At 41.0% G+C, this 27210-nt stretch overlaps 2 protein-coding genes across 2 annotated transcripts; one reads left to right on the top strand and one right to left on the bottom strand.

Moving 5' to 3' along the window:
• The first annotated feature begins 761 nt into the window (after positions 1-761).
• On the top strand, positions 762-17067 carry cfap92 (cilia and flagella associated protein 92 (putative)). The gene is made up of 18 exons (XM_066697794.1): positions 762-1496; positions 2303-2633; positions 3039-3238; positions 4222-4441; positions 4892-5029; positions 5432-5546; positions 7674-7846; positions 8720-8875; positions 9902-10086; positions 10795-11702; positions 12065-12259; positions 12590-12884; positions 13239-13403; positions 13961-14173; positions 14889-15042; positions 15381-15577; positions 16434-16621; positions 16792-17067. The coding sequence occupies exons 2-18, from the start codon at positions 2324-2326 to the stop codon at positions 16982-16984; spliced, it is 4005 nt and encodes a 1334-aa protein (XP_066553891.1). The 5' UTR covers positions 762-1496; positions 2303-2323; the 3' UTR covers positions 16985-17067.
• On the bottom strand, positions 17051-27210 carry acad9 (acyl-CoA dehydrogenase family, member 9). Its single transcript, XM_066697796.1, has 18 exons — positions 26930-27210; positions 26496-26589; positions 26305-26406; positions 25866-25972; positions 25234-25334; positions 25060-25138; positions 23721-23895; positions 23518-23591; positions 23176-23251; positions 22758-22828; positions 22441-22560; positions 22049-22177; positions 20486-20565; positions 19665-19791; positions 19413-19490; positions 18579-18707; positions 17637-17709; positions 17051-17323 (listed from the first exon to the last, which is right to left on the bottom strand). The coding sequence occupies exons 1-18, from the start codon at positions 27113-27115 to the stop codon at positions 17223-17225; spliced, it is 1902 nt and encodes a 633-aa protein (XP_066553893.1). The 5' UTR covers positions 27116-27210; the 3' UTR covers positions 17051-17222.

The raw sequence follows: 27210 nt of genomic DNA, 5'->3' as shown, positions 1-27210 counted from the left end.
ACATGGGCATCAGTCACATTTACATACGTGTATAGATGCATGTGTGTTCGATGACGTCATGCGCACCTACAGTTGATGTCTGCCTGCCTGTTTTTACTTTTTATTACATTCGTCTTTATGGCTTAGTGGCTGAATTGTGTATGCGTGTTTGTAAGTGTGCATTTATGTGTGTATGTCTGTATTTTAAATCGGCATTGCGTTGTTTGAGAACACCGTTTGACACCAGCGAAATATTCAATCATACATTCAATACACGGTCGCGTTTGTGTTGCGCAGATGTCCGCAGGTCTGCGCGGCTCCACCAATCGGAGCGCAGGGAGTCTGTAGATATGCGCAGATCTGCGCTATTTGACACCGACATGTCGGTAACCCAGGGACCACTTTAACTGCTGCACCTGCCCGCAAAGTATTCAAATATGCGGCCAGCTGTCCCCGTCTATTGTACTCCTCCGTTATACAAGTGGGCAGCAATTGAGTACAAGGAGCACTGACCTTTCCCTTTTGTTGTGTGGAGATGCACAGAGATATTCATATTTTGTGCAATAGTAAATCATTTGGTAATGTAATGCTACTATTGTTATTGCTGCTACTACTAATACTAACTAATGACTGCAATTGCAATAGAAAATATTAAAAAAACGAATAAGAACAAAACAAAAAATCATAAAACCAACCAACAAACAATCAAATAAATAAACAAAAACACAGAAAAACTAGTGCTTCGGGAAAAAAAAAAAACACACTCTAACAGCTTGGCTAAGCTGTTTGAAATTACAAATAAGGTTCCCAATGAAGATGCAATTGATTTAGCACTGCCGTTTTAACCCCGTTGTAAAAATGTCGACATAAATCTCGCCTGCAGCAACTGCGCCCTCCATCCCCGCGAGTTGCTTTATTGATTTATTTTAAAGCAATTAAGCACAAGAAACCGCAGACATTAGGGGCAGTTGGTGCTTTGTTGTCAGTCTCACTGTCCATCTGCTATTGTGAGCATAAAAAGGGGAAAAAAGAATAGACAGATAGAGAGGTAAAGAAAGAGCGGATGCGCAGAAGTTCATGCATCTGCAAAAGCACGGCAGCGCACTGATACTAACTCCCCTTGACAGCGGTGGCAAGCCGACGTGTATAGCAACCAATTTAATACAACTTATTATTCCGCCAACGAAAGCAAGACAGAACTCTTATTATACGTTTCAATATATGCATTGATACGCATATAATGCTACATACGCGTCTAGACAACTCTGTGTTGAAATATGCACAGTTAATGTATCTACCACCGTTCAGTATAATGGACCTCTTGCGGGACTATTTGGTGCCGCGGATGTTTGTGCTTGTTTGACGGAGGCGTCTGCGGCTCGTTGCTATTGCAAAGTTTTACATCCGGGAAAAAGTTTTGCAACATTTTAACAACCGGCAAGTGTCCAAACACACAGCACAGCCAGACAGTGATGCTCCTCAACAACACACAAGACTAATAACACTACACACCAGAGGTAAAGACTTCATTTTAAATTAAAATACTTGTAAATGCTGTAGAGAATATACGATTTCTTATAGTTACATTTATATAATGTGTTTCTTAACATTATTATTATTATTATTATTATTATTATTATTATTATTATTATTATTATTATTTACAAGTTCAGTAAGTAACAGTAGTTTTAATATAGTATTTTCCTAAATACAAAGCAACTGAAAATAGGCAATATGGTCCTAAGCCTCATCTGAAGCACCACAATTATTTTTAATGATTCTGTTTTTTTCCACAATATTCAGTAAATATGGTAATAATTTATACTTCCACTAAATGGAAATGTCTTTTTTAAATAACTCACCTCAGTGTTGCTAATTCATAAAATGAATGTTAAAATGAAGGACACAATTTCATGTTAATTGGGATATATACATTTTTTTTTATACTGGGGGGGTGAAATAGAGGGAAACCAGTATTTAAGACCAGTAAAGCTTTGTCTTTTAAGACCTAAATAGTCACCTTGTTGATGCAATGCAATGTGTTTCTTATGAACTTTATATAACACAGACAAAGAGGTGCTTAAACACAATACATGCTTTTGTGATTGGAGTTTGAGGTTATATTGTGTTCAAATGCAGGAGTTAATGTACTTTGGTATTTCAGCATCACATCCTGAAAGAGGTTAGAAACTCCTGCTTTAAACTATAGTGAAACAGACAATTTGCACCTAAAAGAAAATTGTGCCTTTAGCTACCTGAGGTGTTATGGATACGCAATCTCTGTCCTTGAACCGTGTCGTGTCTCTGCTTGTGTGTCTGATAGAGCCTGCTGCTGTGAGGTGAAATGGAAATCGGTGATTCGGAGATCCCTTTGGAGGCCGAAAGAAGCAACACCAGTTGTTCTTTGAAACGCCAGTTTCCAGTGGGGTATGATAGTGGGATGGCTACAGATGAGGGTGGCAGAGAAACTGACCAGGAAAGACTGTCTCCACGCAGCCATAGAGAAGACAGGAGCCTCGAAACTCCCAAATCAGCTTCCAGTTCAACGTCTCGCACATCATCTCTTTCTGGGAACTCAATTCAGAGGGAAACTGAATCCTCCAGCACTCACACTGTAACCTGTACCATCAGCATCACGCTAGCTATCCCTAGAGGTATACATTCTCTGTGATTCCTTTTTGAGAAAAGCTTTATAGGGGGTGAATCATTAAAATAATAAAAACATTAATTATAAGATTAATCTTATGCTTTCTAACTATATGGAGATCTGCTAATATCTGTTCTATTCAATGTATTATTACAGGAATGAGATAAGCCAGATAGGTTTTAAAAGAAAGGATTGCATCAGCCTTATGATGTTCACACTCATCTTATATCACTGTTCTCTCTAAGTTTTATTGAATAGTATGGCTTCATTCTGCTGCTCACAATTTGACTCTGTTTCAAACTGTTTCAATTCATACAATCTTTTCCCCTTTGTAATCAAATTCAAGTATGTACTTCACATTTTTGTTGAGGAATCGGTTTCTGTGTGTATAATTCCGATTTAATCCCATAAGGCGAAGAAGAGGAGAAAAATGCTGTTGCGGAGAAGGCGAAGAAAAGGCCAAAGAATTCCAGTGGAATAGTTGAAGCTCCCAAAGCGCAGAGTTTTTACCACATTGAATATTTCCTGACCCCCGACGATCCAGAGCCCACAAAAATTGATTTGGTGATGTTTGGACCAGCTGCCAAGGTCTACATGGAAAATGAAACTAAGGTAAAAAGTCAGTGCTATAGACGAGAAATGAAGAGAATATATATACACAGTAACCTCCAAATGTTTTCATATTCTTGAGGAAAACAAAAAGAATGTGTAGCATTATTAATATCGTATATATAGCAGTTATGACTATTTTAAAATAGGCTTCTTTATAAAACCTAAAATACTTGTATTTGTGTTGGATCCAAATCATTTATGAAATCTGAAATAAGAACATAAGAAAGTGTACAATCGAGAGGAGTCCATTCGCCCCATCATGCTCGTTTGATGTCCATTAATAACTAAGTGATCCAAGGATCCTATCCAGTCTGTTTTTGAATTTTCCCAAATTGTCTCTTCAGCCACATCGCTGGGGAGTTTGTTCAGATTGTGACGCCTCTCTGTGTGAAGAAGTGTCTCCTGTTTTCTGTCTTGAATGCCTTGAAGCCCAATTTCCATTTGTGTCCCTGGGTGCGTGTGTCCCTGCTGATCTGGAAAAGTCCCCATGTAGTCTCCCCTGTTCCAGGGTGAAAAGGTCCTTTGAATAACCTGAGATGCCGAGATTGTGTCTGCTGAGCCACCTATTTTAGTATCATCGGCAAATTTGACAAGTTTGCTAACTATCCCAGAGTCCAGATCATTATAGACTAGAAAATATGTTGTAAGTAACCCTAGTGCAGAGTTAGTGAACTGTGCTGGTATAGGATAACGCCTGATTGATCGTGACGGGAACAGGAACAATGCCATCCCATTTTGTCGTCTTCTCTTTCACCACGTACAAAGTCAGCGCAACTGAGAGGTCACAACACTTGAACCCCATCTAAATATTTTAAGCAAATGATAAATGGTTAGCTTTGCACTGTTGTGGATGAGTTGTTTCATCCCATTAAACCATTATGAACATGTGTTAACGATCCTGCATGATCGAAGTGATACATTTTCTATCTGTCAATCTATCTATCCATCCATCAATATGTCAACACTTTGTTTCTTCACTGCAGATTTTAAAACCCTGGCAAGACGGAGACCAGACGTGGCTTGGTTGGAGTCAGTCCTTGGAGCTTAAGGTCAACAGGGAACTCTTAATAAAACTGACCTCTCACAAAATCACCTTCAGAGTGTGGGACACAAAGGACCGAGTGTCGGCCAAAGCCAGGTATGACCGACCCAAAGCCTTCAGACTGCCCCAGGGGAGGAGCGGGGAGGACCCAGACAATGCTGGTATGTTGTTTTGAAGTCCCTCAGATGTAGTTGTGCAGGTCTAAAGCAATGTGTTTCTGATTATGCTCCCATTGTGAACTGCGCCCTCTTTAACAGCCCACAAAAGGTACCAAACCGTCCTTTAAAACCCTTAAACACCACAAACGATGACATAAGAGCAGAGCTTGTTCTGCGTGTTGGTGACCACTAAACCATTTTCAGAGGGAATCTGTTAATTGTTTTCTCGTGTGGAATTCCTGACAGCAGACCTCGCTCCGGCCTTTGAGGCACTGAAATCTGGTAATCATTTTTTATCAGTTTAGGATTGCTGGAGTCCTTGAAATTCATAGCCTGAGTAGATCATTATGTTGATAACCACTTTTGAGCATAATGCCTTGCAGTTTAATAAAACAGTTTTTAACTATCCTGTGCAGTTTGTTTTTTATATATCTTTGATTTTTCTGTTTTTAGGTGGTATCAAAAGTATGGTACAGAAGCAGAGGAAGCTGTTTGAAACAAGGCAGCCAAAGTCCAGTCATACTGGCCGACAGGAGAAGAGCTGCCTTGGAGCCGAGGCTACTAGGGAATCTGTGCTGAACTGTGTGGCGGGTACGATTGGTTTTTTTTTTCTATTAAGGTTGGAATTGGAGTTATTTTTCTTTGTTTTGACCTTTAAAAAACAAACAAAAAAAAACCTCTCTATATATCTACATCCTGATATCAACACAGGAGAGACAACGACAGCATACACAGGTCCCCTGAAACACACACTCATCAGACTTCCACATCCTTTCACACTGCACAACTAGGATTACTAATCATCAGAAGCAGGAGTGTTTAGGGGAGCAGGGAATATATTGGTTAAAACAAATATATGTATCTCTATGACTTAGTAGGTGTTTGTTCTTGTAAGCTTCCCCAAACTTACCCTACTTGATTTCATCATGCTCTCAATCCGGAAACACCTCAGGTAGTTGTTAATTTATTTTTAACACGTGATGTTATTTTCAGTCAAAGCCAACTTGTCCACCACTGATATTGGCCTTGGTGAGAAGTTCTCCTCCTCTGCTGGCCTACATACTCTCCTTAGCGCGGCTTCAGAGGGAGGAGATGTTTCACTCCAGAGGTGAGGAACGCTCCCCGTTTGCAACCTGAAGGAAAGCTCTCCGCTCAACTTGAACTGGCCTGTGCTCACACTATTCACGAACATAATCGCAAACATGTGCCTTCGCTGAATTTGCCGTGATTGCACTCACGTTTCAGCACAGCTCAACTTTGACCTCTTCCTTAAACGCTCTACCAGATGGGATGCTTGGAATTAGTAGGCAGCTTTCTCCCAATCAGATAACTATTAATCCAAATTCATAAAGTTATGAAGAAAGCAAAGTAAAAAAAACAAAACTACTGTTTTCAATCTAGATATGTAATATTCTCAAACATCAGCCATGCTCTCCCATTCTTCTTCTTATAATGTAGTCATGTATTGGTGGTGCAAATAACAGCATGGCTCAGATAAGAACATGGATACAATTAAACACATAATTGCGTTTCATAAACAAGCCTTAACTTGCTGGATACATTTAAAACAAATGTAATATTGTCCTCTGCAATGCATTTGAAATGTCTGGTTGAATTAAAATAGTTAAGTAAAATAACTACAAGTTGGTCTCCGCCTTTTAGACTGAACTTTTATTGACAAAATAAACAAAAAAGAAAAACAGTACAACTTTCAGAAGTATCTTTTAAAATTAAGTGTATTTCAAACAGATTTCTGATCTTAATGGTAGAGAGAAAATATTTTACTTCCTACTTTGCTGCTATATGATAGTGTATGTAGTGTATTTCACTCAGACCTGATCATACCTGGTTTCTTAACAATTTTAGCAAAGAAGTTAAATGCAGGTGTTACCTTTCATAATTTTAAACAGGTGCTATCTCTTGCAAGGTAGGGGCATTTGAAAAAAACAAAACTGTCAGCACTAAGTTTGCATCAATTAATCATGGTGGTGTCCATCTGGCTTAATGTTGAAATCTCTGGTTGTAATGCAGGCGTGTAGACTGGTAGCTTGCAGGGTCCTTGTGATCTTATACATCTTTTAAATCTGCAGTCCTTGTGGTTTCTTTTTTATACACATTTATCTGCTCCTCAGATAATAAAATGAAGCAGATAAACACATCTTCAAACAAACGTTCTTTACAAACTATTATAATAAGTTGACTAAAGCTTAATGCCAAACTAAATGTTTTCTGTAGTAAATTTAGATATTTATCAAAGGAAACGTGATGCCTTTAATAATAAAAAACAAGGAAGAAAAATGAATGTTTTACTCAAAAGACTGTTAAACTTGAAAGCATTTTATAATTTTATTTTATTTCTGCAAGATCACAGATATATTTAGAACACTGTATTGCCCTTTTTCTCAGTAATAAAGTAGTTTTTGTATGTCTTGTGGGAAGGCAACGATTAAAGCTGTCTTGTTTGCAGACGAGAACCAGACTTCAGTCTTCAGGCAGTGAAACATGAGGCAGCTTCTACAATAGCAGAAACTGACTTCTAATGTGACATTGTTAAATTCTGTTCAGACCGGCCAAATTAAGTTTGTTTTGATTTGGTTTCCTGTGCAATGCACACTGGGACAAAAACTTGAGGAACTTGGAAATGTTACCAGATAGCAGGTTCTTATACCATTGATGAAACATTGAAAAACAGCTTTGCTTGGGAGAAGCCTTTTCAGAGTTGGGAATCAGTGTTTTGTTTTATTACAAAGGCCTTTGGTGCACCAGGGCGCACAGAGGTTTCCTCTTGTGTGTCTCCTTAACGCTAATTTAGCCTATCATTTATACTCAGTGTTTGGTGAAAAACAACTCCATAAAAGGAACATGTAAACAAACAAAATGTTATAAAAAAATAATAACATACTTCTGCCTTTGTGATCTTGGGATCAAAAAGTGATCTGGAAAATAAGGAGATAAGTCCAGGCTGTTATATGTAATTGAGGTGTGTGTTTTACGAATAGATGAATGAAGTGAATCAGGACACAGTGACCTAAGTACGAACAAGAGTTTTAATTGAAAGATTTAAGTGCAGGGTTTTTTAAATTCTACAGTGTGGTTACATTTGTAGCATTTTTCGAAAATACAATCATGTACTAGATGCTCTGAAACATCACTGCATGTGACAAACATTCTGTGATAGGATTCACTCTTGTTTTTGTAAACATGTTTGTCTCTGATCCTGCTGCTCCATATTCAGATCCATTAGTTGTTCAGGGGAGCAGGAGGCCTCTCTTCCCAACTCAAAGAGCACTAAACTGGAAGCCGTTCCAGAACAGAACGAGACGTCCGATCAACTGAAATCAGCGCAGAAGAGTTCAGTTCTGGATCAGTCTTCTAAGACCCTGAAACACGTCAGCAACACAAACATCTGTAAGTATGTGCAAATAAATGTGTGAGTTTCCCTCATGTAAGGGCATTTTTATGTAAATAGGTATTACCTTTCATGTTACATTCACATTTCTTATATATATAAATTTATTTTAATTACGACTTGCATATACAGTGTCTTGGAATAGCATTCAGACCCTCTCAGTTTTCACATTTTGTTTTGCTTTAGAGCTGGCAGTTATGACACTTTGTTATATACACAACCAACTCCACACATTCAAAGGAAAAGAAAGAATTCATATGAAATAAAAATGGAAAAGTCATGATTGCATACATATCCAAAGCCTTTGGTGTGGCAAACCTAAATTAGTTCAGGTGCACCAAAGGAAACTGGTGAGGGATGCCACTGTGAGGCCAGGGACAACTACAGCGTTACAGAGTTCAGTGGCTGAGATGGGAGAAAATGTGCATCAGTCAACAATGTCCAGAACACCTCACAAAGCTAGCCTACACGGCAGGGTGGCAAGAAGGAAGCCATTACTACAAATAATCCAACTCAAAGCCCGCACAGAGTTTACAACAAAAGCACTCAAGAGATCCTGCATAAGTGATGAGACCAAATTGGAACTTCGTGGTCTACATGCAATCAACATATTTCAGATTTTTGACTTCAGTTTTTGCTGATATTTACTGTACCTTGTCTTACCCTTAAGTCTTCAGTATGAGCATTGATGTTTTGAATAGAATATTATGTTATACAAATGTGTATGAATCATTTTTATAATTCCAAAAAATACAGGACTCCATAGGAAGAGTCTGAATACTTTTGAAAGGCGCTGTAATGCACGTTGATTAGTTTTAATTGTAAAAATAGTTATGGGCTACAATTTGGAGTTGTTATTTTGTTTTTGAAAGATCCTCGGAAATCCAATTCTGCCAGAGACAAAGGTCTCGGTACAGGAGGACGCAGGGCTCTCTGTAGAGCAACACACAACGAATTGGCCGCAGCAGAATTGCTGAGGAAGAACGGCGCTGCCACAGCGGAACTGGATCCGGTGCATTTGCTAGCAGGTGAGCATATACAGAGCCTCAAAGTTTACATTGCTTTCGGAAATCAGATAGTCGGATAACAAACGTTCGATTAAGGGTTAATCTAATCATACATGTAATTGTAATGGCCAACATCTGTCATACTGCTGTCTTCATTTCATATATTTTTAAAATGTTGAATGTTCAGTAATGTATCTCCTCTAGAGTTGCTTTATCTTAAGTGCAGATGAGTTATTTTGTTTAGTTTCCCACCATTTGTTTTTCAAAAGCTTCATGTTTGTTTAAATGTTCTTTTAATGTGTAGTATTTTTTTTATTTTTTTTAATAAAACTGGACTAAAACAATTGATTTCAGCTGCTGCAATTCACAAACAGAAATGCTCATCCTGTGACAAAATTGAACATGTGTTACACTTCCTAAATCCTCCTGCCTTTTGTTGGAAGGTTTAACGATCCTCGAGTAGGGACTGGTTCTCTGTGCAAGACTTTGAAGTTGGCTTTGGGGGAGCAGCCCTGGAAAATGCTCTAATTGCCTACAGACTGGCACCAGATTTAGCCAGTCTCCTCCACTGCTCCCTTTTGATGTGTTTCACGAACTGCCCCAGTGGGTGACCTTGATGAAAACCCTTTCTTGTGAAAGCTGCCTCGTCCTCATAAATTGGAGCCAGACAAATCAACATATTCTCTGTTTAAAAAGTATATAATTGTGTCAGAAAGCACACGAGTTGCAGTTAAGTCACCATCATTTCTCATTTGTTCCTGCCCTGCAATCGTACAACAAATGCATGCACGATTATTTCATGTTTCAGGTGAATCCTATTTAAAACATCTCAGACATACATGATCGTGTGTGTGTGTGTGTGTGTGTGTGTATGTGTATGTGTATGTGTTCACCATAATTCACCATAATAAAAGGTTTCACCTCAAACTACAGTGTTTTACTTTAATCGTGTAATTAAGGAATTACTAATCAAGTACACAATGAGAACACATTAATATTATCCTTATTTATAAGAAATGTAATCTTTTTTTTGTGTTCTTTTTTAAGGAGACACATTTGTGACTAATTGCTTGATTAGTTCCTCGCCTGGAGTTCGGGAAGGCTTTTGTACTGTCTCTGTAGATAAATCACTAATTCCAGAAGAACTGAAATGGGATCTGAACCCTCTTGTCATCAAGATAGAGTCGGCCACCTGTCTGCCAACGTCCCCTGTTCCTATTCATGAACTTAAGGTAGCCATTACAAAAATATGAGTTGTTTATAGTGTAAAACAGTTCATGTTCATGTTTTTGCAATGTTTTTCTTACATCATGGTAAAGATAATTTTGGAAGTACATTTTTAAAACCCTTACTATTGAGTTTTACACCATTTTCTTTCTATTAATAAAACAAATCAAATCTGAAAGTTTACATACTACTTAGGCCGCAAATGAATATAGATTTATTAGAGGCTTCCTCTGTTTACCATAACCGCCATCTAGTTTAGCTTTTAGAATTGCTGATGTTTTGATTTAATCCAGACCTTATTTTGATTAAATGCGACCGTTATCTTGGTAAATTATGACCTGTCCCATTGCTTAAGCCTGGAAACAATTATTTGTATGTTTATTTGGGCAAAGTATTGTATGTTTTTCTGTTTTAAAATTGAATAAATTGAAGATATCTTTAATGCAGAATTGGTTGATGCTAATGATTTGGTATGAATATGAATTATCTCTGCAGCGCCGTCCAAATTAAATGTGCTTACCCTGGAGATTTAAATGTCAAACGGCCATAAATTACTGAAAATATAACATGCTACTGTGAATCATATATGCATATATTAAATGTTTTTAGAGAGTGTTTACTATGAGGATGAAAATTGACCGTTTCAATATGGGTCTAGAATATTTATTATTTCTGACAAAGGGGAATATTTGTCTTTTATTCTATTTTCTCAGGCAAACTGTGCTCCAGTGTTTTGTTGCTATAAATTCCCCGGTACCAACGGCCACCGCACGAAGGGCCGAGACCACGGCACACACGTGTACTTCAATGACGTCAGTGTCATCCTGACAGGCCTGCTGAGCACCGGGAGTTTTCGAGAGTTTCTCGGTGGATCACCTCTGGAGATAGAGGTCCACGACAGAGACAAAAGGATGGAGAAACCACCCACGAAGCCTGCGTTGTTTGGCACCGAACCCGATGATCAGAAGTTGAGCAACGTGGGTCTGGTGTCCAGCAAACGAACCACCCACAATCCGTTTCAAGACAAGGCCAAATCATTTGATCCGTACGGCATCGCGAAGGTCGACCTCTCCGGTTTGTTACGTGGGGAAAAGAGTGTGAAGGTCAGAGTGCCGATTCATTCCTCACCACCTCCAGACCCAACCGGTCATGAAACCAGTGGATGTGAGGGTAGGATAGTCGGACTTGCAGGGTCCGTAGATGGTCCACAAGACTCGCCTTTTCCCACCGGTCATTACTTGGATTCAAATTCTCTGCTTAAAGTGAGTGTTGAAATCACTTGCCCTCTGTCCCAGGAATCCAGCGCCATCGAAGGACAGATGACGGACTGTCCTTTTGGACGCATCGTTTACATCTGCAGGTCTCAGAATTGCCCCGTGGCGACTCGGCTGAGGTCGGAGATTTATAGGATAAATGCCGGCGCCTTTCGGTTGGAGTCGTATCCAGAGAGATTGATTGAAAACGCTCTGTCCTGTTATAAACTGAAACCGAAGGAAAGAGAGAGCAGAGATCTGGACATTGTCACGGGTTTCCATGTGCAGGATGGGAAAATGCACCTCTTTGTACTCGAGGGGCTGAGGAATCAAGCCATCAGAAGACTGTGGGAAAAGATACCAAGAAAGTAAGAATCTCGTTTTTGTAAAAATTAGATTTTTATTTCACAAGACTGGTATATTCTCAGGTCACTCTGTGAAGTAGAATAAAGGTGTTGTTTTCCTTGTTAGCAGTTTTAATGCGTGTGAGTGTGTAGATATATTTCCACGTAAATGGGTAAAAGCTATTAATACCAAACATTTATTGATTGATGTGGTGTTAACACAAACGTTCTTTGTGTGGGTAAGCATTGCCTTCATGTTTCACTTTTCATCTCCCGGTTGCAGCAGTAGAATACGATGGGTCAAAGCCCTTCACTTTAGTCTTGAACAGCAATGTTAACCATTTCAGACTGTATTGAAGTACAACTGGCTCTGGCATTGATTACAGGTCTCGCAGTGCTGATGAAGGACATGTGGAAGTGTTTTATAACTCTGAGCTGGGCTTCGAGCGGCGGCTCTATGCTGTCTTAAATATGAACGTCTGTCAAATCCATCTCCACGAACCCCTGGCAGATATAATGAGGCAGCCCTTGCTTTATGTAAGGGATATGGTTCCTCTGGCCTGCTTCCAAGCCTTGTCACGGTATGTGTTTTATTTTTTCATTTGGTTTTTGCTGGATGTATAGAAAGGGCCTTCTAGAGCTGACTTTGCTATAATTCCAGTTTACTTTTGTAAACCTAATTTGGCCATGAAAGCGATTGGTTCTGTTAAAAAAAAAAAAAAAAAGCTTTCTTCAAGTATAAAATTAATCGTGATATAAGAGGTTTACAAAATATCTTATCTGAGCACAATCGTCCAGAACAACATTGCTTAATAACACTATATATGTAATGTGTGGAAATAGAGCAGCAAAGATTCCAACCAATATAGATTGTATGACCTGATGCATCTCAGAAAAAATTTCCCTTGTAGACTAGACCTCATCTGCCAAGCGAAGAAGCTCAAAGATGTGACGCACAGCAACCTGTTCCCCTCCGCGGAGATGATTCTCAGTCTGAGCAAAGAGTTTGGGGTTATTCTACAGAGAGAGGAGACCTTAAAGGGTTTCAAGAGAAGTCTGACATGGGACAGTACAGAATTCCCGCCTGCGAACGCTGAAGCCCAGACCCTGCACAGCCCACTGTCCACACACAGTGCAGACTATATGGAGTGGACATCACAAATGTTCACCCAGGATCGTGAAGGGACACAAAAAGACTTCATCAGGGTAGGTGTGAAGATTAAATACAGACGTTCGCCCACTGTCCTCTTATGGACTCTAAAGGGGATGGCTGTTTAAGATTAATCGCATTCATTAATCACAATCTGTTGTCTTTGTGTTATCTGTTTTGCGGATAATAATTGAGAATGTGTAAGATCAATGTCTGGAAAAGCCTTGAAAGTCTGGCTAATTTTAGTCATAGCAGGGGTTTGGCTTTAATTTCAAAATCACATGTTATATACACATATATAGCATTAGTTCGTTTGAACATGTTAGGAGACAAAAATAGTACATCACCCTCCATGACTTGTTATCTCCCAGCATTGTCTTTTGCGGATGTTTTTTTCTTTTATGATCTAGGATAATATTGAAGAAGTGCGTCAAGCGAGTAGAAAACTACGAAGACCAAAACCGGATACGATAGTAGCTCTTCCTCCTCCGGGCAAGGAGGCTCATAACTACAGTACCCAAGCGTGGAACTCCAGCCAGCAGGCCAGGGAGCTGCTACGCCGAGAGATGGCGAAGGTGGGCCTTAACAATAAAACTTTAATTTCCATGCCTGGGAGCTACGCTCGGAAATTCCTTTCAGAATCTGGGTAACAGTCGGCCGTGTAAATAAACCTAAAGAAGGGAAGATATGACATAGTGACTTGAAAACCGTGCAGCTGCTTCACAGATTGATTATTTTATGCGCGGCTGGAAAAATAACTTTAGAGAGTGTGTTGTCATGTAAAATCAAACACTCCCACTGCTTTGTAATACAAGCTTTTATCAACACCCTACCTATATAAATATCCTGCAGTGTTCTGGTAGGGGCCAGATAACTGAGTCCTACGAGTTTGCCAACTACGGCCTGTAACAGTATTCCTTGTGGTTTACGAATATAAACGTTGCGTATTTTGAAATGTCTCATTATTTATTTAAAACGAGGGAAAATAACAGTCCAAGATAATAATTGGGGGGTTCTTAACAAACACCAATTGTATAAATATTTATTTTCCCGATGACTTAAGCTGTTCATAAAATGGCCCGTGTGATTATTATTATGCTTATCATGCTTATTTTGATTTGCCATTCGATAGGAGCCATCCCGGAGGTTCACATACAGCCAGCAATACCAGTCGGCTACAGTAGAGCCGGTGGACGTTGAGAGTGAAGTTAAGGCCGCCGAAGCCCGATCAAAGGCAGCCTGGCGTACCTGCGACGGCTTCACGTATCCGGGCATCAGGAGCAGCATAGAGTCAAACGAACATCACAGGAGACCCGACGACGCCCGCACCGAGGAGCTGAGAAAGGTCCTGTCAGCTTCTCTTCTTTGGTTACCTACAGCTATCTGTATCTGGTTTCAGAAATGTGAACCCGAAAGAGGAATTGTGCCTTTATGGGAATTCCTGAGTATTTATGCAAAGGGATTGAATTTTACAATATTTCTGTTCCCAGGCTCCCATCGTACGACACGGAGAGAACAGTGCAGGCTATCGTGTAACACATAATGTGACACGGCTAATTCAGGATAATTGATAATCCTGAAATGTTTTGGGGAAGCTTCGGTATGCGTTTGCTTTATTTAATCTAGTCATCGTATAATTAAGCATCCCTTCGAAAGCCAGCCGTCTGTTTAAACAATTACATGTGATGCTTGAGGACTCTTTAGTCATTTAATACGGGAATAAGGAGGTGGCTACAGACGCTGTTTATACATCGAGCCTCCTGGTGACTTAAAGGTAATCAGCGTTTGAAAGATGGACATATGACATCACTTGTAATCTGATATACTGCAAGTGTGAAGCAACGATTCAGGGGATTGTTGTACCTCACCTTATTATAATCGATTTTTGAATGTGCAGATTGTCGATTTGTTCCTAAACAGTTTTTATTTTTGTTATTTATATGTACGAGGAACTACAGAAAAGGGAGCAAAGATTATAATACAAAAAAAGGTTATTTTATGTCAAAGGAAGTTTATGGACCATATCACTTTTACTTAAAGCTGAAGTATGTTTTCCTCAGCCTTGGAGAGAGAATATTCTCCATGCCAAGACGCTGCAGCCGCCCCTGTCTCGTGAGCGATGGAGCTGGAACAAACGACATGCGGATTTCGAGCTGTACAAGCGCCCCCCCCGCTTCTCCAGTCCCGAGCCCCCAGTTACAATATACCTGGCAGGTAGGCTTCAATACTGCAAAACATTAAATACTACCAGTACAGACAGATGCAGATCCCTTTATAATCTTAGAATAATTTCTCCTAGTGCTGCCTCATACCAGATTTATTTTATCACTTATTTCAACATCGCTCAGTTCTCATGCCGTGGGATTTTGGAAGGAAGGGACGTTCTCTGTCCCTAATGATCTCTCCCTGCAGGAAGATGGAGTCTTGTATATCTGAGACAAGGGACCCATAACTGCAGCAGTATGAATAATATCCACACATCCACTCCAGAATGAAATCACAGATCTAACACTAGCCAAACACTCATTTGTTTGTTTGTTTTCTCTCTCCAGGAGACCGGCTGCATGAGGAGCAGCTTCAAGCCGCCCGGGCACAGTACCTGAGGTGGCTGAACAAAGTGCTGGCGACCGACGACCAGAAACTTAGTCGGCGCTCTTTGGAGTTCAAGTGTCACACAGGTGGAGGCAAAGAGCTACTGAAGGATAAACCCATGAAATACTCTTTAAGGAGGTCAGGAATGATCCTTAAAGTAAGTTATGTAATAGATCTTTCACGTTCAAGAATAGTTAAATGTTTAAACCATTTATCAAGTATTATCATGTCTTAAGAGGAATAAACAGCCCTTGGAAGTACATTCATATCATATTATTTATTTTGTCATCGTTTCAAATGTTAAAATACTGTGCCGTTTGAGAACGTTAATGTCTAAACATCTAAATCGCGTTATTTGACTGTCAGAGAAAGATAAACAATGCACTTTCTTACTGCCAGAAACATAACCAGCTATAGATAAACAGGACATTTAATAAAGTGTATTAGTAATGCAATCTATTAGAGAGCTGTGGGGGTGGTCCCTGGCAGTGCACTCCTGTCCCATTGTGCGGCGTTCCTTTGTCTGCCTCTTTTGTGCGTTTGAGCTTTGGGACTCGAAACACTGACTGCCAATCACACGCCGTAACACAATGGGAAATGTGTTGGATGAACATAGAGAAATAGTCTCCGATGAGGGATCCAGGAATGCCTTTTCTGCATCACGATGAAGACAAACAACGGTCTCGAGTCATTAGAGAGTAATCCGCCGGCCGTCGGGAGCAGACCTGAAGGCTGCACCGATCCTCACAATTGGGGCAGTATCTACAGAGAAGGGTCTCATTATTTATTCAGCTCAAGCCCCCATATGTCCTTCGTGATGTGAAGCTCTGATGTGTGGGATTTGCAGAAAAATAATTTAATATATTCAGACACACACACAAATGAATTATTTTGTGAATGAAATGAAAGGTAGTAAAATACCACGTCAGAACAAATGCAGATTATAGGAGTCAGAGCTGAGATTTCTTCCTTTTACAGGTCTCTCAAATGCTAACTCGTTGTTCCTCTCACAGCCCATCCCGGCACTGTCCGTACTCCAGCACGTGGATTCGAGTGGCCCAGAGGAGGCGGGTCGGGACGTCTCTGCCGGGTTTGCACCAGGCTTACTGGAGAACCACAGCCTGTGCTGGGATGGCAATATCATACCTCGGCACAACTTTGAGCACAAGAAATTCCAACAGCTCAAAGGACAGCCATTTGTGTAGGCCCTTTTTAATGTATACATTAGTAGAATATACATATATCCTGTTTATTTAAACCTATTAAATCAATGCTCAAACATAAACAATAACTTTTAATGACTATATCAGAATCAGTGTCAGACCAAACTCCTGAACTTCAAATCAAACTGTTGTGTGTTCATAATTGCAGGGGAGTCTGGAGAGAGAGACTGTTTCAGTGCAAGCGTGTGTCCAGGCCGCTGACGGAGGAAGAGAGAGGGGTGTACCTGTTCCAGCGGCCTGGCCCGGTCACTGAGGACAGAGCCGTGGCAGTCAGGGCCCGGCCGGGGAGAAACATTGTGGAGACCAAGACCTGCCACGATGTCTTCACACACATCGTCTGAGCCTCACCACCCAGATCTGTCATTCTTAAATCAGTCTGATTAAATAAAGTCCAGGAAACTGACAAATAATTAGTATCCTTCTGTTTATTGTGGAGCTTATAATTTCTGTAATTTGTTAAAAAATAAAATGAACTGAAACATGTAGTTTAGAATAATTACATTTAAGGCAAAATACACCTTGTAATGAAATCGGGCTGACGGTCGGTCAGGGGGCCGGGTTCTTGCCTCACAGGAGGCTTCAGAAATTTCTGTCCAGAGGGTGGGAGCAGATATAGGACCTCTTCTCCAGAACCTGCTGTGCGATCTTCTTGATGCTGTCGTCGTTATTCTCAGGAGCGTCTGAAACGAAGACCTCAGTTAGGAGACGAGGGCTGCTTTCACAGACGCCGATCAGCACCAGTCTTGGCCTGCCCCATGGGATGCGAGTCCTAGACTAGTGCCAATCCAGGCCTGTGTTATGAACATTTACTTAAACTGAATTCTTGTCAGATGGATGTTGAAGTTTGGCAGTAAAGAATTACATGAAAATCGCAACTCTGTAAACTGCGATGCTGGTGGTGTTTAAGGGAATGTAAAAATGCATGTTTATTTGTTTAATACATTCAAATAACTTGTTTCGAGTTACCACCTCATTACTACAGCGGCTACTTACCCTTTTCCAGCTGAGCCATGGAGTAGTTATTTTTGAAGAACGCCTCATCGCAAAATGTATTTGCAAGCAAGACCTAAACAAAAATATGAAAAGGGAACAATAACTACAGATGCAAACACTTAATATATATATATATTAAAAAACAGAAGTTTTTTTAAAATAGCTACATGTATACAGTCTTTAAAGCATGAATGTGACTTCTATATACATTGTGTGATTTTCATATAGAACTCTTTAAAAGAGACAAGAAAAAAAAAAAAAAAAAAAAAACCTGTTCCTAATATCAACCTTCAACAATCTGCAGCGAACTACGGGGAGTTTGCAAACACATCAAAATGGACAGACGAGTATAACCATATGCTCAGTGTTAATTGATGTTGCCAGATGACAAGCTCTTACAGGTAAAGTCCTGTTTTGAAGGCTTTTGTTTTAATACCAAAAAACGCACATTTCGTATTTAGGGTGCGTTCCAGCCTGTACACACACAATCGGATACCATCGTGTCACAGCTGGCTAAACCAGATCAAAGCAGCAATATTTGTCAGATGGTTTACCATTAACATTTCCTGCTGTCGAGCTATTTTTTTAATTAATTAAACTGTTTCCTCAAAGGAAACTAGATAACATTCCATGTTTCTCAAATTCCACTTTTAAACTTGAGATTGATATCTGTAATTCACAAGGCCAGGAACCCAATCATTTAGTGTTAATGGTGTAGAAAAGGTTCCTCTTAACATTATTTATTGGAAAGTGATAAAAACAAATTGGAGCCACACACAGTCCTTCATCTGCAAGGAGATTTTTTTTTCTTTTTGTTTTCTTTAAGTAAACAATTCCTCGGCACTAGAGCTTAACGTAGGACGACCGACTGCTCCTCGGAAAAGCCGTGATGACTTTGGTAGGAAAAGCCCAGGAGCACAGCCGCGTTGCGGATCGTAATACCTCGTGGTCGTGGTTGCGGAGGCCGATGCTGATGGAGCGACTCGCCCTGGACAGAACCGCGGTCATCGCATACAGGTTGATAACGATGTCGGCCACTCGCTTCAGAACCAGCTGCTCATCGACGACGGTCTGCAGAAAAGTTAACAGTGGCATTCCAAAAGATTAAATTAATCCGATTACAAACTGAAGGATTCACACACGGAAAAACAACTCAGAAGGGCCCAAAAAGTGTATTTCGATGACTGCGAATGTGTGTTTACGAGGATGAGCGAATACAGAAGGTCAGTAGGAAGGAGGGGCAGATTGAAGCCAGCTGCCAAACAGATGATCATGACATCACCCTCACTGGGACATGGGGGACTGTGGACGTATCGCAAGTACGATGAACAGGATTTGTATTGTTTTGAGTTGCTACAGGAACCAGTGCTACACTTTAAAATGTGTTTACACCATAACCTAATTTACAAACACATTCTTACTGGCAGTTTGAGTTGCTAAAGACATTTTGCATCTGTGGATATATTTGTGCATGTCTGAATTTAGAAAAATAACAAAATGAATTAGGCCAACACATTGTTTGCTGGTTTCACTGAACCAGAGTAGCTTCGGACGACCCAATGTCCCAGGGTCTGTGAAACCAGCTATGAATGTGACCGGTTCTTATACATTTATATAGAATATTATCATAATCGACTATGAAAAAAAAAAAAAAAAAAAAAAAAAAAAACTACACACACATAGATCACATCATAGTGGGTTTACAAGATTTAGGAACGTAAAGGCTTCAGTTAATATACAGGTGCTGAAGATGTAAGCGATATTAAATGTGATTACCTTCCCATATCTGTAGAGTAAACTTTCAACTGTTACACCAAAATAATGCACGTTTTCCTCAAGCTTCTTAGTGCTGTCCTACAGAAGGAAAAACAACATCACATGTGAAGTGTAATGACGCATCTCCTGCCCGTGTTCCTTAAGTATCTTCTAGTCTAGAGAAGGAATGGGCTGAAGCTGGTCTTCAGATGTCAGCACAGCGCATTGTATGAAGCCGAAGCCGCGGTGAACGGGGGCTCGGTTAGGGCTTACCGCCAGGCTGGGGTGCACCACGCCGTCGTTACCCGTCAGCCCCAAATCAACCTTCCTTGTGAAAGAGTCGCGCAGCTTCTTCCCAAACATCTCCATCACGACTCCAATGTTACCTTTTTTCATCTCCCTGCAGAGTTCACACAAGGAGGCATGAAACACAGTTTGTGATGCTACCAAAACCAAAAATGACACTGGCTCAAGTTAAGTCTTCTTGAAACTGAATCGTCTGGTGTAAAAATATGATCTCCCATTTAATAAAGCAATTAGACCCCCCCAGAATCATTCCCCTTTTAAAATCCAACATCAGAAATCTTCAATAGGTTCTACGCCTTGACCAGCCCATAATTCCCGTGCATCAAAGTTTCCGATTGGCTCGGGTACAGAATGGCATGCAACGATCCACTCTTCGTCACTGAAAATTGCACAAATCTGCTTTCAAATTCCACATCAGTTTCCATCGAGCGAGAGCAAAATGGCCCAATATGTTCAGGTCAACCTCAGATCAACCTCTATTGTTAGGAAACCCATAAACTAAAAAGAACTCATTACCCATTATGGTTAAAATAGTAAACAGATGGGCCCCTCTTATCGTGCTATATGATCTGGATTCCATAACTTGTGTTAATTATCGCCGGATTGAGGCAATATGTTTGCGTTATTCTTTCAAATCACGAATGAGAGAGAAGATGAACTAGGGCTTGAACAACAAACCACTCTGCCGACTCGCAGAATCCATTGACTGAACGCCCACCATCTATTCACTAGACACGTGGATTCAAAAAGAAACAAAAGTGATTTAGACATTTCCTGCAAATACTCACTTTATTTTTCCTGTCAAAACTTTGCCGGCGTACTGCATTCCCGTCAGCGCTATGTACATCCTCAGGATCTCGTTGGTACCCTGTCATGTGTCAAAGGTACAGAGTTAAATGTGATCGATTTTGCCATAATATTGTTACACAGTCAAATCAACACTCTCATAAATTCTCTCTGAAAGACCAGGAAATGCCTTCGAAAACAGAATCAAATGATCAGGTTACTTGAAAAACAAATGGTTGCAATGGCTTTAATTTGGTTAATTTTAATTTAAAACCAAAAACCCTGGTGGTGAACATGTGTATTACCTCACATATAACGCATGAAAAAGACCTAGGAGTCTATGTGGACTCCTCACTTTCTCCATCCAAACAATGTGGGGAAGCAATAAAAAAGACAAACACAATGCTAGGGTATATTGTCAATAGTGTAGAATTGAGAACAAGGGCAGTGATGTTCAGACTGTACAATGCACTAGTTAGAGCTCATCTGGATGCTGTGGACAGTTCTGGGCTCCACACTTCAAGAAAGATATCGCTGCTCTAGAGGCAGTTCAGAGGAGAGCAACCAGACTTATTCCAGGTCTGAAGGGAATGTCCTACTGAGAGACTGAGGACCTGAACCTTTTCACCCTGGAACAGAGGAGACTACGTGGGGACTTGATCCAAGTCTTCAAAATCATGAAAGGCATCGAGCACATCAAACCAGAGGAGCTTTTCCAGATCAGCAGGGACACACGCACCCGGGACACAAATGGAAATTGGGCCTCAAGGCATTCAAGACAGAAAACAGGAGACACTTCTTCACACAGAGAGGCGTCACAATCTGAACAAACTCCCCAGCGATGTGGCTGAAGAGACGATTTGGGAACATTCAAAAACAGACTGGATAGGATCCTTGATCACTTATTAATGGACACCAAACGAGCACGATGGGGCGAATGGCCTCCTCATGTTTGTAAACAAAAGATAGTTTTCCTTCTTTTCCACATACATATTCAACGTACCAAACGCATTATTTTAATCGGGACAAATACAATGATTTCCAACCGGGAATGTTCACTTATTTAGTTTTCTTTTAAAATTCCTCCCGGCAAAGGAATTACTTTGACCCGTTATGAAGAATAAGTCGCAGTCATTGCAGTCCATTCCAGTTTATTTCCTGACTCTCTCTGCTAAAAACTCAACAGAATCCTTTCTTAGTTTTCAATATTAGAAAGTCAAAGTAAAGTGGTCTGGAAGCGGTGCGTCCATTATGAGGAGAACCTGCCAGCTTAAAATCGGAGGATATTAAATCTCTCCACAGGGGCGGTTTCCACGCGGCTTAACGGCCTGGGTGCCCCCCAACACACACACACGCACAACTGCTCTTTAAACTGTCTGGCTTTTAACAAAAGGTATGGCTGAAGGACAGACATGTTGTAAATGGGGAAAAAAACTATAAATATAAAAAAAAAGTCTCATAACAAAAACTGATTTGAAATTCACACTTAATACATTTACCCAAATGCAATCAGACCCGACAGGCTTTTCCGAACCTCGTGCAAAAAGGCACAATATGAACAGTACCTCAAAAATGAGCAGGATGCGGCAGTCTCGGAGGTAGCGCTCGAAGGGGTAATCCTTGGTGTAGCCCAGACCCCCCAGCACCTGCAGGGCCTCGCTGACACACAGCCAGCTTCCCTCCGAGCTGAACACCTGCAACGGACCACCACACAAAACAGGAGCTGGTTACTCTTTACACAGCCTCTGAAATTATCTGTGTCGGCGTTAATACAACTCAATTTCTTCCTCCAAGTGGCTCAATTTTATTCTTATACACTGGGACTCGGGGGAGAGACATTTATAACACATCCGAGGCAAAAAGTCAAGATGAGAATTGGCAGTACCCTTGAACTCAATGCAAATCATTTCTATACATAATTCGCCCCCGTAAGATACATTTCGACGCAGAGACGCACCTTCACCATGGCTGCCTCCACCGAGCAGTCGGGCACACCCGGGCGGTCCATCATGCCTGCGGTCAGGTAGGCCATGCTCTCCATCACGAACGCTTTCTGAGCCATCAGAGCAAACTTCTCCTGTTGAGAGAACAGCATCAGTCACGCAAACCCGTTACAGCAGGGCCCTACTGTGCCAAATACTGACCGGTACACACAGAAGAGATTATACACAGTGAAAACAGGCACCTCACAAATTCGACTCTTAATCATTTAGATTCATTTTCACCGAGAAGATTTTCGGCAATGGGCGTTCGGTCTCAAAAGAAGCTGCCAACCTGAATCATCCCGAACTCGCTGAGACTCTTGTCGAACTGTTTGCGGGTCCCTGCATACTCCGCCGTGAGCCCTGAAAGGTTTTAAAACAGCCGGGGTTACTTCTATCGGGCCGACAGTGCATGTAATTCTGTGAAGTTAGTATCGTAACGCTGGTGCAACAGAACTGCAGAGGGGGGGGACGAACACAAAAGAAAAATAAATATATAATGGAGACTATATGACATTTAAATGCGTACAAAATTCACACAATTTTAAAATGACAGGCAAACTGTTTGGGATTGCTGTTAAATAACATCACTGAGGTACAGAAATGGTCACAAAGCATAATTTTAAAGTAGGTTGTAACTGACGGCGGTGACAGGTAAACTTGAATCCTGCACACCCTAGCTACGATGCGTTACATCCAAACCCTCGTACCGATGAGCTTCTTGATCATTCCGGCACAGGCACCGCCCATGCTGAATCGGCCACTGTTTAAGATGTTCATAGCGACCTGAAAAACAAACGCAAGTGCTCAGAACAAGCACAAACGACGGAGCACAAAAGAGAGCACAGGCATTTGCTCCCAGGTGTGTAGGTTTTTTATGGCGATTGTTTCGGTTTATGGATGGAGCTCAGTGCTGCCAAAGTCGCCTGAAAAACACACACACGGCTCTAATCAAACGATAACTCTTACAGATCATGCATCGCTGTGGAAATCAATCACGCAGGGACTCAATATCTAATGCAGCCGAGGATTTGAAAGGACAAATTAATTACCTTAAATCCACCTCCGACTTCCCCGATTACATTTTCTACGGGCACCTTGGTGTCTTCAAACGTGAGTTCACAGGCTACGAATAGGAAAAACAAAACAGAGCAATTAATAAACAAACCGCAGTTTCAATCCAGGTTTCTGTAAAACGTTATTCAGTAGAAACCGTGCGGAGCAGTTTCCGGTGGTTCAGTTCAGTTCTGCCTACTGTTGGACCCCCGGATGCCCAGTTTGTCCTCGGGCTTCCCGCTGGTGACCCCCCCATGGGCTCGCTCCACGATGAACGCTGTGATCTTGTCTTTTCTGTTGCCTTCTTCATCCACCACCTCAGTCCTGGCGAAAACTGTGAAAATATCAGCGATGCCACCGTTTGAAATCCAAATCTGTAAAAACAAACAAGAGGGGAAAAAACTATAGATATTCTGAACCGGTGCTAAAGTAACATGAACTAGCATGGGTATCTGTTATAGTAGTGTTACTTAATACAGGGATACAATGAGATTTTGCTTTTGCTTTTCAGTGAAATTTCAAGAATGTAAATACTATCTCCAATTTTATGTCAGGATATAAAATATATATTATATTCAATCAACTTTTTAATTGAGAAGCGATAATGTGGAACACACATTTTTAGAAGTATACACTACCGGTCAAAAGCTTTAGAACACCCCCAGTTTTCCAGTTTTCATTGAAATTTAAGCCGTTCAAGTCCAATGAATAACCTGAAATGGTACAAAGGTAAGCGGTAAACTACCAGAGGTTAAAAAAAAACGGCCACAGATCACTCAGTTTCGATCAGATTTATTTGCAAATAGGCTTGTTTTATTCAGAACAACCTAACAATTTATCCAGTATATATTATTTGATGTTCTATCAAACACAGAGACGTTCAGATCCAATTATGTAAAATCGTTGTGTATTAGTACACTGTAAACAGAGTTTTCCATTGTGACATTTTGAGCTCTCGGGGGTGTGTGTTGCTTCTACCAAAACGTGGATGGTCTTGTTTTGATCAGTAGACTGTTCCAGAATGGTTCCAGAATATGTCATGAGAAACATCAGAACATAAGAAAGTGTCCAATCGAGAGGAGGCCATTCGCCCCATCGTGCTCGTTTGGTGTCCATTAATAACTAAGTGATCCAAGGATCCTATCCAGTCTGTTTTTAAATGTTCCCACATTGTCATAGGGGCGTAAATGTGTGGGGGGTATAAAAAATACAATTTTCACATCAGAGAATGCTTCACATCGTTATAAAGCGGAGAGTCTCAGCTTTCATGGGAGACCAAGCACTTGGCGAGCAACACAACAGTGAAGAGTACACATGGGATTAAAGAGAAGCACACGGATTTGGAGCCCTTTTAACGGACCAGAGGGGTTTGTCAGCTTAATTTTTTATCTCCAATTGTTAATTTTGTTGTATGCCTTAATTTCAGAGTACACTGAGACATTAAACTGCGTACATTTCTATACAAACTGGAAAAACTGAGGTGTTATAACAGGACACAGGTTCATTTTTATGTTAATCTTGTTCAATGTAAATTGTACCTTTGATCCATTGAGTAAATAATGCTTCTTATCTTCAGACAGCGTGGCTCTGGTCTGAATGGATGCAGCATCACTCCCACTGCAGAAGGAGCAGACGGTGTTTCGTAAATGAGGAACTAACAAAGTAAAACCTATATTTTATCACACATTTCCATCCCTGCGCCCTGGACCCACCTCCCGGGCTCTGTCAGGCAGAAGGCAGCGATGTGTTCCCCGGAGGCCAGCTTGGGCAGGTACTTGGCTTTCTGGGTGTCATTCCCAGCAATCAGAATTCCCTGAACACAGGAGACACACTTAACTAACACACAACATCCGCCGCCAGGGTGAAACAGCGTGCAGAACGTCTACATCCGCTTCATCGCCACAAACCTGGCAGCATTACAGATTGTGACCACTGTGACGGGCTGATACACTCGACACATCTTTCTCTTTTTATTTATGATTTATTGTGTTGTTACGTGATCTCTATTTTGATCGATGGCCTTCAGCGCGTTATTGAAGGCATCGTCCTTCGTGTTCCTGAGCCGGTTGGTTTTTCTTCAACAGAATTCAATAAACGCAATTGTTTTCATGGAAACTTTGCCGTCTTGTCACAAACCTGTCCCCACCTTCTACAACAGTGAGCGTGAATCAGAAGACACACTGACATGAATGCCGATGTCTCGACAGGGTGCATTTTCTTCTCTTCTGGTTTTATTGCATCTGTCCCAAATGACAGAGTGTTTAACGTCCCACTGTCTAGACGACCATGCTGCTTGTTTTAAGGGCAAAACAATAACTCCGCAAACGGCTGCCGTGAGAGTTACCTTCAGTCCTATTGCCTGATGAGCTGCTAACGTGACCGAGATGGAGGCGTCCAACGCCGTGATCTCCCCCAGGCGTGCATACATTGTGTTAGACAGCCCGAGCCCCCCTACGAAGAGAACAATTGACACTATTGATTCTAAACAGTGGTGAAGGCAACCTGTACATGTGCAGATTATAACAATATGTTTTCATGTACAAGGAGAGCTTAGAAACTCTAGTAAATGTGACCAAGCATGACACTGCTGCTGCTGAACCACTGCACGGCTCGCTATGCTTCATTACTGTTAGAGAGCAGGAGGAGTTTCCACCACATCCATTCCTTTGCAAGTGCATGCCCGTGTACGCACAGATATCACAATGACCGTAAACACGCTCCTACACCTGGCCCAATGTGACGAAATGAACCCATGCATTTTCCCCCGATTCCCAGACTCTCACCGTACTCCTCAGGGACCTGGATCCCAAACAGCCCGAGTTCCTTCAACCCAGCCATCGTTTCTGGAGGGATTTTGGCTTCGTGGTCGATCTTTTTGGAATCCACTGAAATCAAAAGACATAAGAGCTCAAATCAGACTTGCAAATTAACCTGGATGCTGTGGCTGTAACCCAAAACTGCCCTTCTCACTTACCATCGTCATTAAAAAAACGCTCTACTGGTGCCACCAGCTGATTGATTTCGTCCAGCTCTTCCTGGCTGATTTCTGGGTATGGAAACACCTCCTTCTGCAGCAGGACACATTCGTAACAGCATGTTATCAGACACAAAGTCCTGTTTCCAAATTCACTGCACCGAACTGCAGCAGGTGCAGCAAGTGTTTAAAGAGATTGTGATCTTCAGTGATGAGTTAATAATTAATAAATAAACAAATACATAAAAATGCTATATCTAACAGGCTATAACTTACATCAATCAATATTCTCTTTAGATAATCTATGCATTTAGTGTATATTTATTATTATTATTATTATTTGCTATAATATAGTTGCCTAAATAGATAACAAGAACAGAAATGCATTGCCAACAGTGTTTAATTAAGGTTGTCAAACCAAGTTCAAGACCTACCTTGTTTACTCTGCCCAGGAACAGCTCTTTGGCGTAGGTCATGTGCCTCGAATCAGTCCTGAAGAAGCGCTGCTTGTGCCAGCATGGTCTGCAGCCTTCACTGGCTCTGTGTCCCACTCGGGGCATTAATACACTCCTTCCCAATTTCAGCGACTTGGAGACCCTCAACAGTCCGTTAAAATTCATTGCAATAGGAGAAAAACTAAACTTCTCCCCTTGAACTGTCTCTGTCAAATATTTCCTCCTGCTAAAACCTTTCACCCCTTTCTGTCGCACTTTGA

Source organism: Amia ocellicauda, chromosome 3 (genome assembly GCF_036373705.1).
Source record: "Amia ocellicauda isolate fAmiCal2 chromosome 3, fAmiCal2.hap1, whole genome shotgun sequence".
In the NCBI taxonomy this organism is placed as follows: domain Eukaryota; kingdom Metazoa; phylum Chordata; class Actinopteri; order Amiiformes; family Amiidae; genus Amia; species Amia ocellicauda.
Note: the sequence above shows the minus strand (reverse complement) of the source record. Positions and strands in the feature narration are given on the sequence as shown.

What these genes read in the sequence shown, in the direction of transcription:
- cfap92 (XM_066697794.1), top strand. Translation starts at nt 2,324, where the DNA reads ATGGAAATCGGTGATTCGGAGATCCCTTTGGAGGCCGAAAGAAGCAAC. An exon ending in GGAGATGTTTCACTCCAGAG is followed by an intron (nt 5,547 to 7,673) that starts GTGAGGAACGCT and finishes CTCCATATTCAG; the next exon opens with ATCCATTAGTTGTTCAGGGG. An exon ending in CTCAAAGGACAGCCATTTGT is followed by an intron (nt 16,622 to 16,791) that starts GTAGGCCCTTTT and finishes TCATAATTGCAG; the next exon opens with GGGAGTCTGGAGAGAGAGAC.
- acad9 (XM_066697796.1), bottom strand. Translation starts at nt 27,115, where the DNA reads ATGAATTTTAACGGACTGTTGAGGGTCTCCAAGTCGCTGAAATTGGGA. An exon ending in TCCTGGGCAGAGTAAACAAG is followed by an intron (nt 26,590 to 26,929) that starts GTAGGTCTTGAA and finishes GTCCTGCTGCAG; the next exon opens with AAGGAGGTGTTTCCATACCC. An exon ending in CCAGGTCCCTGAGGAGTACG is followed by an intron (nt 25,973 to 26,304) that starts GTGAGAGTCTGG and finishes TTCTCTTCGTAG; the next exon opens with GGGGGCTCGGGCTGTCTAAC.